The sequence below is a fragment of the Schistocerca cancellata genome, chromosome 1 (assembly GCF_023864275.1).
Source record: "Schistocerca cancellata isolate TAMUIC-IGC-003103 chromosome 1, iqSchCanc2.1, whole genome shotgun sequence".
NCBI classification, from domain to species: Eukaryota; Metazoa; Arthropoda; class Insecta; order Orthoptera; family Acrididae; genus Schistocerca; species Schistocerca cancellata.
Window position 1 is genome coordinate 140,305,429 of NC_064626.1, and position 13,945 is coordinate 140,319,373.

Here is a 13,945-nt window from a genome sequence, read left to right on the forward strand (position 1 = left end):
ATGAGATACATCTTTATATGCATCCTTAATTCCATTATCTTCTTCTGACTGTCTAATGCCAAAATTATGACTTCAGCAACAGAATTATGAAATTAAGACACTAATCTCTTGCAAGATGAGCACTATTTCAATCCCAATGCTTCACATACACTAAACTCGTTGAACAACTACGCCATGACTAAATAAACCATTTACAAATCCAACGAAGTGTGTTCAAGTTTCATTCGATCCATTAATTTATCACTGTGACCTTCTTGTCTTATCAGTTTCTTTTAAATTCAATTATTTCTTTCACTTGAAGATTGACAAATTAATATAATTTTTTTGGGAAGGTACCAGAGCTGTCCTGAGTACGTGAGGACTATGGAAGATCAACAACGTCTGCGAACCCTTGAAGAAATTTTCTTTTCCCAGCTTTGTAATTTTCTTCATTAAGCAAAAGAAAAACCAAAAAGAAAAACCAAAGACATGTCAATATTGTAACTACTACTGTGATAATGCAATAAAATTGTTTTACCTTCACACAGATGGCACTGGACCATGTGTGCGCCGTCCTCCAATATAGTGTGCACTGTATTAGGTTCAGAGTTACTACCATCATAAGTGGCATCTGAACTGTGCATACCATTAGCCAATCGTTTCCTCCTAAAAGGTCCACTCTCCAAATTCTTTCTTTTAGGTGTGTGAAGAGAGTCAATTCTTTTGGTCGGTGTTGTGGGTGATGCATGGATTATAACATTTCTGCTGATGAAATCATCTTCTTCACAATCATCCCTGTTTTGTGCATTTGCGGAATCTTCTAAACTTAGAAGATTTCTCCTACATACAGGATGCCTTCCTATAACATCCTGATTATCTGAAACCTTACTGCTGCTGCTTTTTCCCTCTGAATCCGAGTACGCTCTAAGATAACTTCTTACAACTGCAGCAAACTTTTTGATTTCGTGACTCTGAAGGGACTCTTTTGTTGTTTGTTCATACAATCTTCGTAGTTCTGCAAAAGAATGAAATACATGGAATTAAAATTGTATTTTAGTCACTAGACACTCACTTGACAGTAAAAATTCACTTAAGAACAAATAAATAAAGTTAGAAAAGTAGAAACTACCAAGAAAATTTTTTTGCTAAGTTTTTTGCTTTGACCAATATATTATGTACAGAAATATCACTGTGTGATGGTTTGGATTCCATGTTAACCTGTTAGTTTTGAATGGGTAAGCCTCTTCTTACGATGGGTGAAAACAAGTACATCTTGAACATGACTACATGAAAAACAGTCAAATAACATTATTGCTGATGACTACTTCACTCATGTGATACTATGAGTAACTTCAAACAGAAAAACAAAGTTTGAAAGCTCAGCTACAATGTTAAACTTATTAATCAGGGATAAAACTCTGTGGAACATGTGTGTCTTTTGATACTGTAGTATAGCTTTTTTTTAATACCTTAAAAACGGAGAAAGTATTTCTGACTTAAGTTTTGACTCTAAAAATAGAGCATAACTTTTTTTATGGCTGGTCAACAATCCCATATATTTGTAGGTTTTCATGATTTTTAGACCTTTTCTAAAATAAACTGCTGCGAAAAGACTGTAATTATGCAGTAGAAATTCCCTTAGCAGGCTATACTCATCTCTTATTTACAAAGGACTGTACAGCCAGCTAGGCCTTCTTGTTGGCTGTTTGTAATCCTTCATTCCATTGGCTACTATCATCCTACCAAGAAATCTCTGTTGAAGTCAACTTCTTCAGGTTTGATTTCTACTGTTTAGAGGTCTTGTTTCATGTTTATATGCTAAGTCATTATGGTTTTGTGCTTTACATTGGGAAAAAAATATCATCCACAGCTTCTGCCATCGATTTGTTTGAAGTGATCAAAATGTTCTGCCTTTTTTGCAGCTCAGTTCTGTTGTTTCGTCTGTGTTTCTGTGGATTTATGTCTTGGCAACATATTCTTGTAACTAGATTTTAACGCAAGTGTACTGATTTGCAACTGTTTTCCTCAACTGCCTAAAGAAATCCTATTTATCAGGCCACCTTGGCTCATCAGGTCTTAAATTACATATGCAGCCACTGGACACTGTTTTGGGACATGTATTTTCTTCTTCTTTCTTCTTTGCGGATGGATCACTTACGACCACTCGTAATCAACATTTGTTGGCCTTCCTTTTCACCCAGTATTCCTTCATAAACAACGAATGGGCTAGCTTTCGTTGCGTAGACCATGTATGTCGGTTCGTTTTTCTCTCTTCTTCCTCAAAACCCCGTGTGTTTGTGATTTTTCATTTCTATCATGTAGATTTGGAGACCCTAATTCTCTCAGGTCTTTTTCTGTCTGTTTGTACCAGTTCGGTCTTGTAGTTTTGTTCTTTAAAAACGTATGGATTTTGTGCGTTAACCTGTTTGAGTCCATTCTTTCTAAATGCACCTGAATTGGATTCTTCTCATGTGCATTGTGTCTGTTATTTTGGAGATATTTTTATACATTTGTGCATTGGGTTTTGGGTAATGCACACCATCTTTAGTTCTTGGTCCTAGGATTTTAGTCATTATTTTACATTCTTTCACTTCTAATTCCTCTTTTAGTGTTCTGTGTTGAAGGTTTAGTGTCTCAGATGCGTAGAGAGCTTCGGGTTTAATTACTGTTGTGTAGTGTCGTATTTTGCAGTTCCACGAGAGACTCTTTTTGTTGTAAATGTTTTTTGTTACTTGAAACGCCATCTCCATTTTCTGGACTTTTGATCTGACAGATTTCTTTTCATTACAATTTTCTGCAATCCATTCACCTAAATATTTAAATTCTTTAACTCAAGAGATGTAGTTATTACCAATTTTGAGATCAGAAGGTGCATCTTTGATGTCAGTCATATATTTTGTTTTTTCAAATGAAATTTGTAATCCTATTTTTTCTGGCTGCTCTTGTAATAATTCTAGCTGTTTCTGTGCATCAGTAATGTCTTGTGCGATCAGTGCCATGTCATCAGCAAATGCTAAACAGTCTAATTCTATGCCCTTACATCTTGGTCCCAGTCTGTGTGCTGGTGCACCTAACAACTTTTTCAAGAGCAAAACTGAAGAGCACTGGGGACAGTACATCCCCTTGTCGTACTCCTGTGTCTATTTCAAATTCTGTGCTCAATTCTCCCATAAATTTTAGTTTGGATTTGGTCTCTGTGAGTGTTTCTTTTATGATGTTTGTTGTCTTTTGATCTAGTCCAAATTCCGCTAATACTTCAAAAAGGGATTCTAGGTCTATACTGTCATATGCTTTTTTAAAGTCGACAAACTTGATGACATAACTTTTGTTTGAAGTACTACGCAAATATTTCATTGAGTTTTTTAAATTAAGGGTTTGCTCTACGCATGATCAACCTTTTTCTGAATGCAGCTGATGTTCTGGTTGGTTTAGTAGGGCTTTAGACAGAATTTTGTATGTTATTGATCATAAAGAGATTCCACGATAGTTGTTGGGGTCTGTTTTACTTACTTTTTTGTACAGAGGATGTATAATTACTGTCTTCCAATCTGTGGGGATTTTTTCAGTTTTCAAGATTTCATGTATAATTTCTTTGAGTTTTGCAATAAGATTTTCTCCTGCATTTTTCCATTATTCTGCGATGATTTGGTCTTCTACTGATGCTTTGTTATTTTTCAGTCATCTCTAATCTCCTGTAAACTTGGTGGCTTGAGTCTGGGTTTCATTATGTGTGATGGAACTCAAATTTTTCTGCAGGATTTTCACAATTCAGTAATTTAGAAAAGTATTTTGCAAGAATTTCACAGTTTTCAGTGTTGGTATGGGCAATTTCCCCATGTTCATTTTTGAATTGGAGTGATGGAGGAGAGTACTTAGTTCATTTTTGTTTGAATACTCTGTAGAAATTTCGGGAATTGTTTTTCTTGAAATCATTTTCTATGTCTTGCAATTTTTTGTCTTCGTGTTGTTTACAGACTGTTTGTATTGCTTTTATGACTGTTTTCCTGGTATCTTTGAGAGCTTCCAGGGTCTTTTGATTTTTGTTGCACAACCAATATTGCCATGCCTGTTGTCTGAGATTTATCAGTTGGTCACACTCATCTGTCCACCAAGGGTGTTTACATGTTCTTGTTTGCAGTGCTACAGTTTCAGCTGCTTTAAAAGTCCTGCTTGCAGTTGTTGCCAATTTTGTGGTTTTAAATTTTGGATTTCTTTTGTAAATTGTTCATTACCATTTATCTTTTGTACATAATATGTATTTTAATTATAGATAACTCATTATATTTGGTAATTTATTTCACTTTTTGTTTTCATTCCCAAAGTGCCTTTTTTCCCTTCACATTACTGACGCCCCCATATTTTGCTTGGAGTTTTGCTGCTGTACTTTTAATGTTAGTAGACAAGCCTGTTAGGTGATCTTTTAGTAGATCTGATTTGGATGTTGGCACTTCTTACATCATTTGACAAGAAGGTGATGTTGACAAAAGGTAGAAAGTCTACAGTGAGCCCTTTAAGTGATCAGTGGACAATAGCATGCTTCAGTTGACTTCAATATTCAGGCATGTATGATCTTTCTGAGAAAACTGTCAAGATGTGTTAGAAGGAACAGTTACCTTGCCTGCCTCCTAGTCTGAATTCAGAGAAATAGGTGATACATCCTAGAGAATTAGTTTTTGACTTCCTGCCTGCCAAGATAACTTGAATTATGTGCAACAATTTTAGGTTCATCTGGAACTTATTAGGTGCTTAATACGACCTTGCTGTCTACCATGAATATTTTCTTTAATTTAATTTTATTTTTATTAATGAACTAACTTTACTTTAGTATAATTTTCTTTTTTTATTAATAGTACACTATAAATCAATTTGTGTTTTAGAAAAGTCATAACTTTTTGTCTCTCATTAAGAATGACAAACTCTATATTGTTAAGCAGATGTGAGAAAAAATGGAGCTGAACAGAAAAACAACCACAATTTCAAACCCAAGCAACTTTCCAAGTCAACAACAACACATTATACAACAGCATTGGATAAAGAGCTCAGTAATGTGTACTGAGTCAGATTAAGAGATCAGAATGCTGATGATTGGATGAGAAATTAAGCAACTTTGCCAACAACTGCAATTGAGAGAAAGCCACAGTTGCTTTGGTGAAGGTCTAATAAAACAGGTCTAATAAAACACAAGAAGTGTGTGCAAGTATCATTGTCAACGTTTTTAAATAAAATTTAAAAACCTGAGAGCATGAAAATACTACAAACAAAATTACATATACATAACAATGTAAATGAAGACAGAGGAATGACTGTGAATAACTCAATAAGCAGGGAAAGTTGAGTTTTTTAATGATATGGGATGAGATATCCATATTCACTATGGACGAACTTCCACCCCCGCCCTTCACATAATTTAAAATTACAATTTAATTGATGTTATATGAACTTCTCTTGACTACAACTGAAATGAAGAATAACAATGGACATGAAATCAACAAAAAACAAAAGATACAAGTTGGAAATAAAGGAAGACAAAGCTATGGTTAGGCAATAAAGAAACGATGCCGTGCTAAACCATGTAGTAATGCTTTTCATACAAGACACTGACTTGAAAAAATTACAAGAGAAGATTCACTAACAACTACAAAACGACATTTGAAACTTCCTGGCAGATTAAAACTCTGAGCTGGACTGAGACTCGAACTTGGGACCTTTGCCTTTCATGGGCAAGTTCTCTACCAGAAGGTAGGAGACAAAGTACTGGCAGATGTAAAGCTGTGAGGATGAGTCATGAGTCACACATGGGTAGCTCAGCTGGTACAGCACTTGTCTGTGAAAGGCAAAGGTCCCGAGTTCAAGTCTCGGTCCAGCACACAGTTTTAATATGCTAGAAAGTTTCATATCAGTGCACACACTGCTGCAGAGTGAAAATTTCACTCTGAAAATGACATTTGTTTACACATGATACGTTGGTTATCTCCTTGTGTGTCCAGCAAATGTGAGCCCACAGTAAAGGGACGTCAGTACTCCCTGTGCCTTTCAGCCAAGTTATAGATTAGACAAATACTCTTATTTGAGCCACTACTTCATCATCTGACTGCAAGACGCCATGGAAGTTTAATTTTTACTTTAATAAATCTGTATTTTATGTGAACCACACTGGGTGAAGCATGAACCGTAGACTTTTATCTCCATGTTCTCATCATCATTATTTATACTTAGTTGTCTAGCCTACACAAAAGAAAACCAAGAGCACTACAGATTAAGGCAATCATTCCATTGTCACAACACACTTCACAAAGAAAAGATTGACCAACCTTTTACAAGTCTAAGCAAGACACATAACAGCTATACATACATTGGAGTAAAACTGTTCAATGCACTGCTGCCAGAAGCACATACTACCTCATTAAAAACCTGTAGAAATATTCTACAAAACTGGCTTACGAAGAAGACTTTCTATGGCACTGAGGAATTTTCTAATTGTTCCAAGAAAGAGCAAAATTTTAACTTATACTAATCATATGTTCGATTGCAAATCTACATGATGCAACTGCTTTCTTTATTATTACATGTCCCATTATATATTATTCAGTTTGTATAAACTACTGACATCAGTAGCATGCAAAATGCTCAAAGATGAAAACAAATAAATAAAAAAACAGTAAAAGTTAAACTAACAAAAGCTGATACTAAAAATGATTTAGGGCTTGGGATCAGCCTATCACCACTCAACTTTAATGTATGTATCATAGAATCAAAGAAACCTGCACAATTAAAAAAAGTTAAAGGAGAACAGAGATTACATAGCATATCTGGCAGTAACAAATACTTAAGAGAAGCGTTAAATGTAATGTGCCAGTTTCTTTGTACTTTCTTTGCAGCTGAAAGTGATGAGTGGTATATATCTTTGTTAAACACTGAAATTGGGAAAGACACAGCTGAAGAGTAAAAAGTTTGCTAATAATAGCATGGTTGCATAACACACCAAAGAAAAGACAAAATTAAGGAGCATAGTAGTGCAAGCAAAGGAAGTTTCCTTCGACAATAACAGTATTAGAATTAATTATCAGCGAAGAATTGAAGCAGCAGTACAAGGCAAAAAAAGGCACTAATTACAGATTGGACTATGTAACAATTATTGTAGACATGACTGTAATGTGTGTGCAAAAATTAAAAGGTTGACTGTACTATTCCTCTAGTGCTAAATAATCTGTTAGGCATTTTCTATCACAGGTCTCAATAATGTGCAGATCAGGAAAATGTGTAGCTGAGTGTCTGCATGTTCTCATATGAAAGATATTAGAAGAAAAATTCAAATATGAGCTACAATCATAAGCACCTTGTTTATATTCCAGTACAGTGTACAATGCTTCCCTTATACATATTGAGAGGTTGTCTTTCATAACTTTTTTGTGTCAAAAGTATCCACTCCACCTGAGAAAACTAGCTTATAACCACAGAAGATTAATTAAAATGAAACTATACTGCTAAAAAGAATGGAATAACAACAGAAACACATAAAATGTAAATAACTACAAAGAATACAGGCACATTCATAAAAATTTCAAGTCTGGCATCAATTTCTTGCAGAATTATAGAACATATACTGTGTGCATGTATAATGTAATTCCTGGAGACCAGACACCTTCTACGTATGAAATCGGTATGGTTTGCAGAAAGGACTGATCACGAGAAACTCAGCTTGCTAATTTCATTCTTGGGACCCAGAAGGTTCAAGATGGCCTCATTCTGGATGATGCCACATTGCCCGATTTCCAGATATCTTTTGATACAGTTCCCCAGTCACAAAGTAAACAAAATACGTGCATACAGAAATTCCAAATAGATATGGAACTCGAATTCAGACTACCTTGCCAACAGAACTCAGCATATCATTCTTAATGGGGAGGCCTTGTCAGAACTGAAGGTAGCATCCAACATACCTTAACATAGTGTGACAGAGCCACAACCATTCATGATATATGTATAATGAATAAATGATCTGGTGGACAAAGTCTACAGTCTTGTGAGGCTGTTTGCAGACAACACAGATGTGGTATAGTTAAGTAATACCTTATAAACTTGTTACAAAATGCAGAAACTTGTAGGTAATCAGTATGTGATGCAAAGAATGGATGCTGGTTTTCATTATAAAAAATGTATGTAATAAGTGTAAACAGAAAAAAAGACTTCAATATCATTCAACTACACAAGTGACAATCAATCACAGAAATCAGACACAACCTAGGAGTTTCTGCCTGGAGTGGTTTAAGACGAAATGTTCACATAAAATTTAACTGTGCGAAAGGTATGTAGCAGACTTTCATTTATTGGAAGAATCCTTAAAAATAAGTGTAAGTCATGAATGAAAGAGCTCACTGACAAAACTCCTGTCTGTCCAATTCTGGAGTACTATTCATCAGCCTGGGATCCTAACCGAGTTCGATCAGTGAAAAAGATAAGATTCAAAGAAGAGTTGCCCTAACTGGTAGGTCGGTGTAAGAGTGCCACAGAAATGTTCCATGAACTACAGCAGCAGACACTGCACGAAAGGTGTTGCGACATGCACAGAGCCTTATTCACAAAGTTCCAGTAACCGACGTGCCAAAATGAGTTGAGAAGCCTGTTACCATTTAACTGAACATACATCTGCACAATGATCACGACACCAAAATTAGAGAAATTCAGCCTTATACAAGAGTTTTATGAAGTTTTTCCCCATGCACTGTCCACATGGATGGAATACAGAAGGCGGAAAATAATAGGGGTATGAAGAGTACCCTCCGCCCAACACTGCATGGTGACACACACAGTACTGATGAAGATATGAAAGTCACCAAAGATAACATTCCTAACTGTAAAATTTTATGTATAACATTAGAACATTAACAGAAGGTCTTGTCTTTAGTGGGCAGGCACAACTTACAGCCCATCCTCACAGCTTCATATATGCCACTACTACCATTTTCCTCCTTTCCAAACTTCACACACTCTCTTCTGCATATCTTGCTGCACTAGCACTTCTGGAGGAAAAGATGCCACACAGGACTTATGTACAGCCTTGAAAATACCTTACAGAATAATTTACACTCTGCATCAGTGTGTGCCAGACTGGGACTTAAATCGGTACCTTGCCACTGTGGACAATGTGTGCCTCATAATCCACACTCACTTCTGCCAGTATTTAGTATATTCCACACTTCACAGAACCACTGTTAGATTGCTAGTGGCACTAGCCTTCCTGGAAGAAAGGATACCATAGAGATACAGCTTAGCCACATCCTAGTATGTTGTTTCTGGAATTAAAGGGAATGTCTGATTTATAATCAAAATGGCTGATTCGTTCTGGAAACAATTTTCTATGTTGTAGCTAAACCATTTCTTCATGACATGCATTCTGCCCAAAATGCAAGTCCAGATGAGGCTATGAGGATTATGGGAAGTAAGAGAAAGGTAACATCGGAAGTGAAGTTGTAAGGGTACTTTTATGATGCAGTCTCACTGTGGGAAGTTCACTGATAGGTGCTGTTGGCACATGACACGTTGCTGCTCGTTGGGTGCCTTGTTCATTTAGACAGCAGCCTCACTGTTCATTGTCCGCCAGGAGTAATTACCTGCAGATGTTCACATATCAAGTGCAGTGCAAGCAGCATCAAAGGTGGCACTGCTTGAGTGACCACGAAGTAACCAATCACAGCTCACATTTCAGGACATGGCGATGGTTGCAGTGCGAAACACAAATCAGCTCGATATCACTACTGGGAAAAGTTCATAGTAAGCAATGGTGGTACTGGTTAAATGGACCAGTAAGATGCAGTGGGTCTGATTCATTATAACCGTGCCATGACAGTGAGCAGTGATGTGGCAGCATTCACACACACTAAGGGTGGATCACAAGTTATGCATGGATAGCTTGGTTGTTGTGAGCATTCCCACCAAAAGGCGAGGTTCTGGGTGTGAATGCTTGGTCCAGCACAGTGTTCTAATCCGCCGGGAAATTTCAAAACATTGCACACACTGCTGCAGAATGAAAAATTCATTCAAATCACACATCCGATTAACATGTGACATACAAGTACTGACGCCTACCATAAGCACTGCATACTGGTTTTTAAATTATCACTGGACAAGGAATCCACAAAACAAGATTTTGGCATTAAAGGCATATTAGAATGACAGCTTCATCTCAACAGCTGGAAGGACGTGTTGGAGCAATGGCTTATGCCACATTTACACCCAACAACAGTGCTCCATCGTACTTCCTTTCAGACATTTGTGATTACTCAAAGCCAAAGTGCCTCAGCATTAGACTGGATGTACTTGCTTCATGAGTTTACTTTTCTTTAGTGGCCCCCACGGTTACTTGAATTAACTCAGTGTGATTTCTTCTTATGGGGTTGTGTCAAAAAGAGTGTGTGTTTCTGCCTCCAATGCCACTTAATTTGGATGAGGTGCAAGGAGGAATAAATGTTGTGCTCACTGGTGTCGACCATGACGGGTTGGGACACATTTAAAGCAAGAGATTGATTATTGTATTGATGTTTGCCATATCACAAATGGTGCCAATACTGAGCATCTGTAATGTGAGTTAAGAAATTGGAGAGATACTCCATTCACTGAGATGTATCTATTTTCTGAATGTCTTGTAGTTTCTGAACAGTTGCTTCTGAACTCCTGGAGGTACTTATGACTAACTCTGTACATAAGCTACAAGCCAATGTGCAGTGCCTTGCACAAGGTACTTTTTATCAAAAGCAGCAACTTATATTCTAATCCATTCGTGCATTGAATGAGGGAAAGATAACTTTATATGTCTCTGACAGCCCCTCTGAATTATTGATAACCTTGAGAGAACATAGCACCACAAAACTATTCCATCTGGCATACATGGTATACGAAACTGACAAAACACTCTCAGACTTCAAGCTGCAAGGCAATGGCCATGCACTTGTCCAAAAGCTCTCCTTTAATTTAACTGAGTGCAACATTTTCGAATCCTGTGTCTGCAGGTGCACGACTTTCATCGCCACAGCTGCTGTACTGAAATCGCACCGTAATTAACCAATTAAAAATAAGGCAGTTGTGATTATTACAGAACTGTTAGCTTAGTAGGCCATGGTTGCAAAATATTGACACAAATTATACACAGAAGAACTGGAAAACTTGGGAAAAATCAGCTTAGGTAATGGGGAAATGTAGGAATAAGTTAGACAAAACTGATCTTACGACTTGTCTCAGAATATGGACTGAAGAAAGGGATATATACATTTACAGCAACAGCAGATTTACAGGAAGTTTTTGGCAACATTCACTGGAATACTCTCTTTGAAATTCTGAAGGTCACATGGTTAAAAATACAGAGTGAAATATTATTTACAACTTGGACCAAAACCAAACTGCAGTTGCATAAATTGAAGGACATGAAAGCGAGGCAGCAATAGAGTTGAGAGTGAGAGAGGGCTGTAGCCTATCTTCATATTATTTACTAGCTGTTCTCCACAGCTTCACTCCCATATCAGTAGTTTTGTTACGATGAAAGATGATGATGATGATGATTCATTTGAAAGCATGCATTATATTTTCTTCTAACTCTTGATTCATTAAATTTGTACAGAAGTAGTGTTTTTAGGGGTTCCCCTGGCTCAACTAGTATTGGAAATGAGATTTTTCCACCAGACAAATACATGCCAACCATTTCTTCTTTCCATTCCAACACATTTCAATGTCTACATTTTGATCCATTTTGGTTAACCTTTTAAATGGGCATGACGGATATATCCGTCCATGCTCTGCTATTGAACAGTGGGTTCGACAGATATATCCGTCCACTGCGTTCTGTGGCTAGTAGCTAGTGGGAATGACGAGTTATCGGCCTGCCGTTTACACTGTGGTATTAGTTGAGCTTCGTCCACTAGATGGCAGCTCTTCTCACGCAACACAGCGTGTTCTAGGCTAGTTATGACATTGTCCACCCGAGCACGCATAGAGAAAATGCGTCCTGTGAAGCAGCCGCAAAAGCGCGCCTTTTCGTCTGTGTTTACTGCAGCGTTAGTGAGTGATCTTTTACAATGGCGAAAAGAAGTCGTTTATCAGATTCGGAGATTGAGAAGCTGCTTTTAGAAAGTGACAATAATTTCAGTGACAGTTCTGAAAGTTTTCAAGATACAGATGTTGAGGCTAGTGAAAGTGACTTCGATTCGGAAACATCTGACTACGAGACACTACTGCAGCAGATGGTACCTAGTGAATTTGTGTGTGATACTTCAAATCGTATTCAATATTTGTTCAGTGGTAATAATGGTACAGTTGTGCCTCTAAAACAAAACGATGTGATGAGTTGTTTTATGTGTTTTGTGGATGATGCTTTGTGCACAATGATAGCTGAACAGACGAACTTATATGCAGAACAGTTCATAGCTTCTCATCCCAATTTAGCAGCATGCTCCAGGGTTCACAGTTGGCAGAATACTACACGCGACGAGGTAAAAACACTTATTGGAATGCTTGTACTTCAAGGAATTCTTCACAAACCAGACCACAAAATGTACTTTTCAAAGAGGGAATCAGTTGACACACCTTTCTTCAGAAAAGTGATGAGTAAAAAGTGGTTTCATCTTCTATTGAAATTCCTCCACTTTGCTGACAATACCTCATATGATCCACTAGGCACTATCAGCAGAAAACTATTCAAAATTCACCCCATTATGGAGCATCAGCGTCATAAATTCAGATCAGTGTACATGCCAGAAAGGAACATCACCGTTGATGAATCGTTGTTGCTCTGGAAAGGACGGCTTGGATGGAAGCAATATATTCCATCAAAGCGTAGCAGATTTGGCATCAAATTGTACGAACTCTCTGAAAGCAGTTCCGGGTATGTATCAGACTTTATTGTTTACACTCGAAAGAACAATAATTATGGTAGCCATTATCCAGACGAAAAAATAACCTCTCAAATTGTTTTGGAGCTTGCACACGATCTACTCGGGAAAGGCCACTGTATTTATCTTGACAACTGGTACACCAGTACAGATTTGGTGGACAAATTAACCAGCAATAACACCGATGTTGTCAGCACAATGCAGCAAGACAGGAAGGGGTTTCCCGACTTCGTAAAAAAGGAAAAACTGAAAAAAGGGGAGTACATAACAGGGTACAAAGGCAAGCAGATGGTAATGAAATGGAAAGATAAAAGAGACGTCTTTATGGTCAGCACCTTCCATGACGATACATTTGTAAATGTAAAATCGAAGAAGGGAGTCGTTCAAAAGCCACAAGTTGTCGTCGACTACAACAAGAATATGGGGGGCGTGGATAGGTGCGATTCTCAGTTACAAAGCTACCAGATGGCCTGAAGCAGGCTGAAAAAATACTATCAGAAGCTTTTCCGCCACTTGTTGAACACTGCATGCTACAATGCATACATTCTGTACAAGAAGCATGGTGGCGAACAAAGTAGAATGAGCTTCCTGATTAGTCTTGGTGAACAGTTGACCATATCTTCATCACATCAAGAGACATCAGTAGGACGCCCACCTCGAACACCAAAAGCAACACGCCTTACAGCCAGGCATTTTCCAGACCTTCTGCCACCCACAACGAAGAAAAGACCAACAAGAAGGTGTGTGGTGTGTACGAGAAAAGGCCTTCGCAAAGAGACTTCATACTGGTGCGCAGAATGTGAAGTTTCCTTGTGGGCAGCACCTTGTTTTAAAATGTTTCACACTGAAAACGATATGTAATATTGTGAAAATACAGTTTTGTTAACTTCTGCAATATATTTTATTCATTTCCACCCAATATCAATATAAATTCAACAATGAAAACGCGAAGGAAAACGTGAGAACAGTGCGCAGCACCACCGCGAACAGGTGTGCTGGCATATATTATCCACTGTGGAAGAGGTGCACGTGCACGCGCGTAAACTACCCACTTAACAGGTTAAGATGGCTAGCTGATGATTAACATA

The 13,945-nt window shown here is 37.6% G+C and overlaps 1 protein-coding gene across 1 annotated transcript in view; it reads right to left on the bottom strand.

Moving 5' to 3' along the window:
* LOC126153520 (uncharacterized) overlaps positions 1-13,945 on the bottom strand; it is a 119,235-nt gene that overhangs the window by 20,942 nt on the left and 84,348 nt on the right. Inside the window, exon 9 of the mRNA XM_049916079.1 lies at positions 518-994. Coding sequence (XP_049772036.1) covers positions 518-994 — 477 coding nt within the window. The remainder of the gene's footprint in view (positions 1-517; positions 995-13,945) is intronic.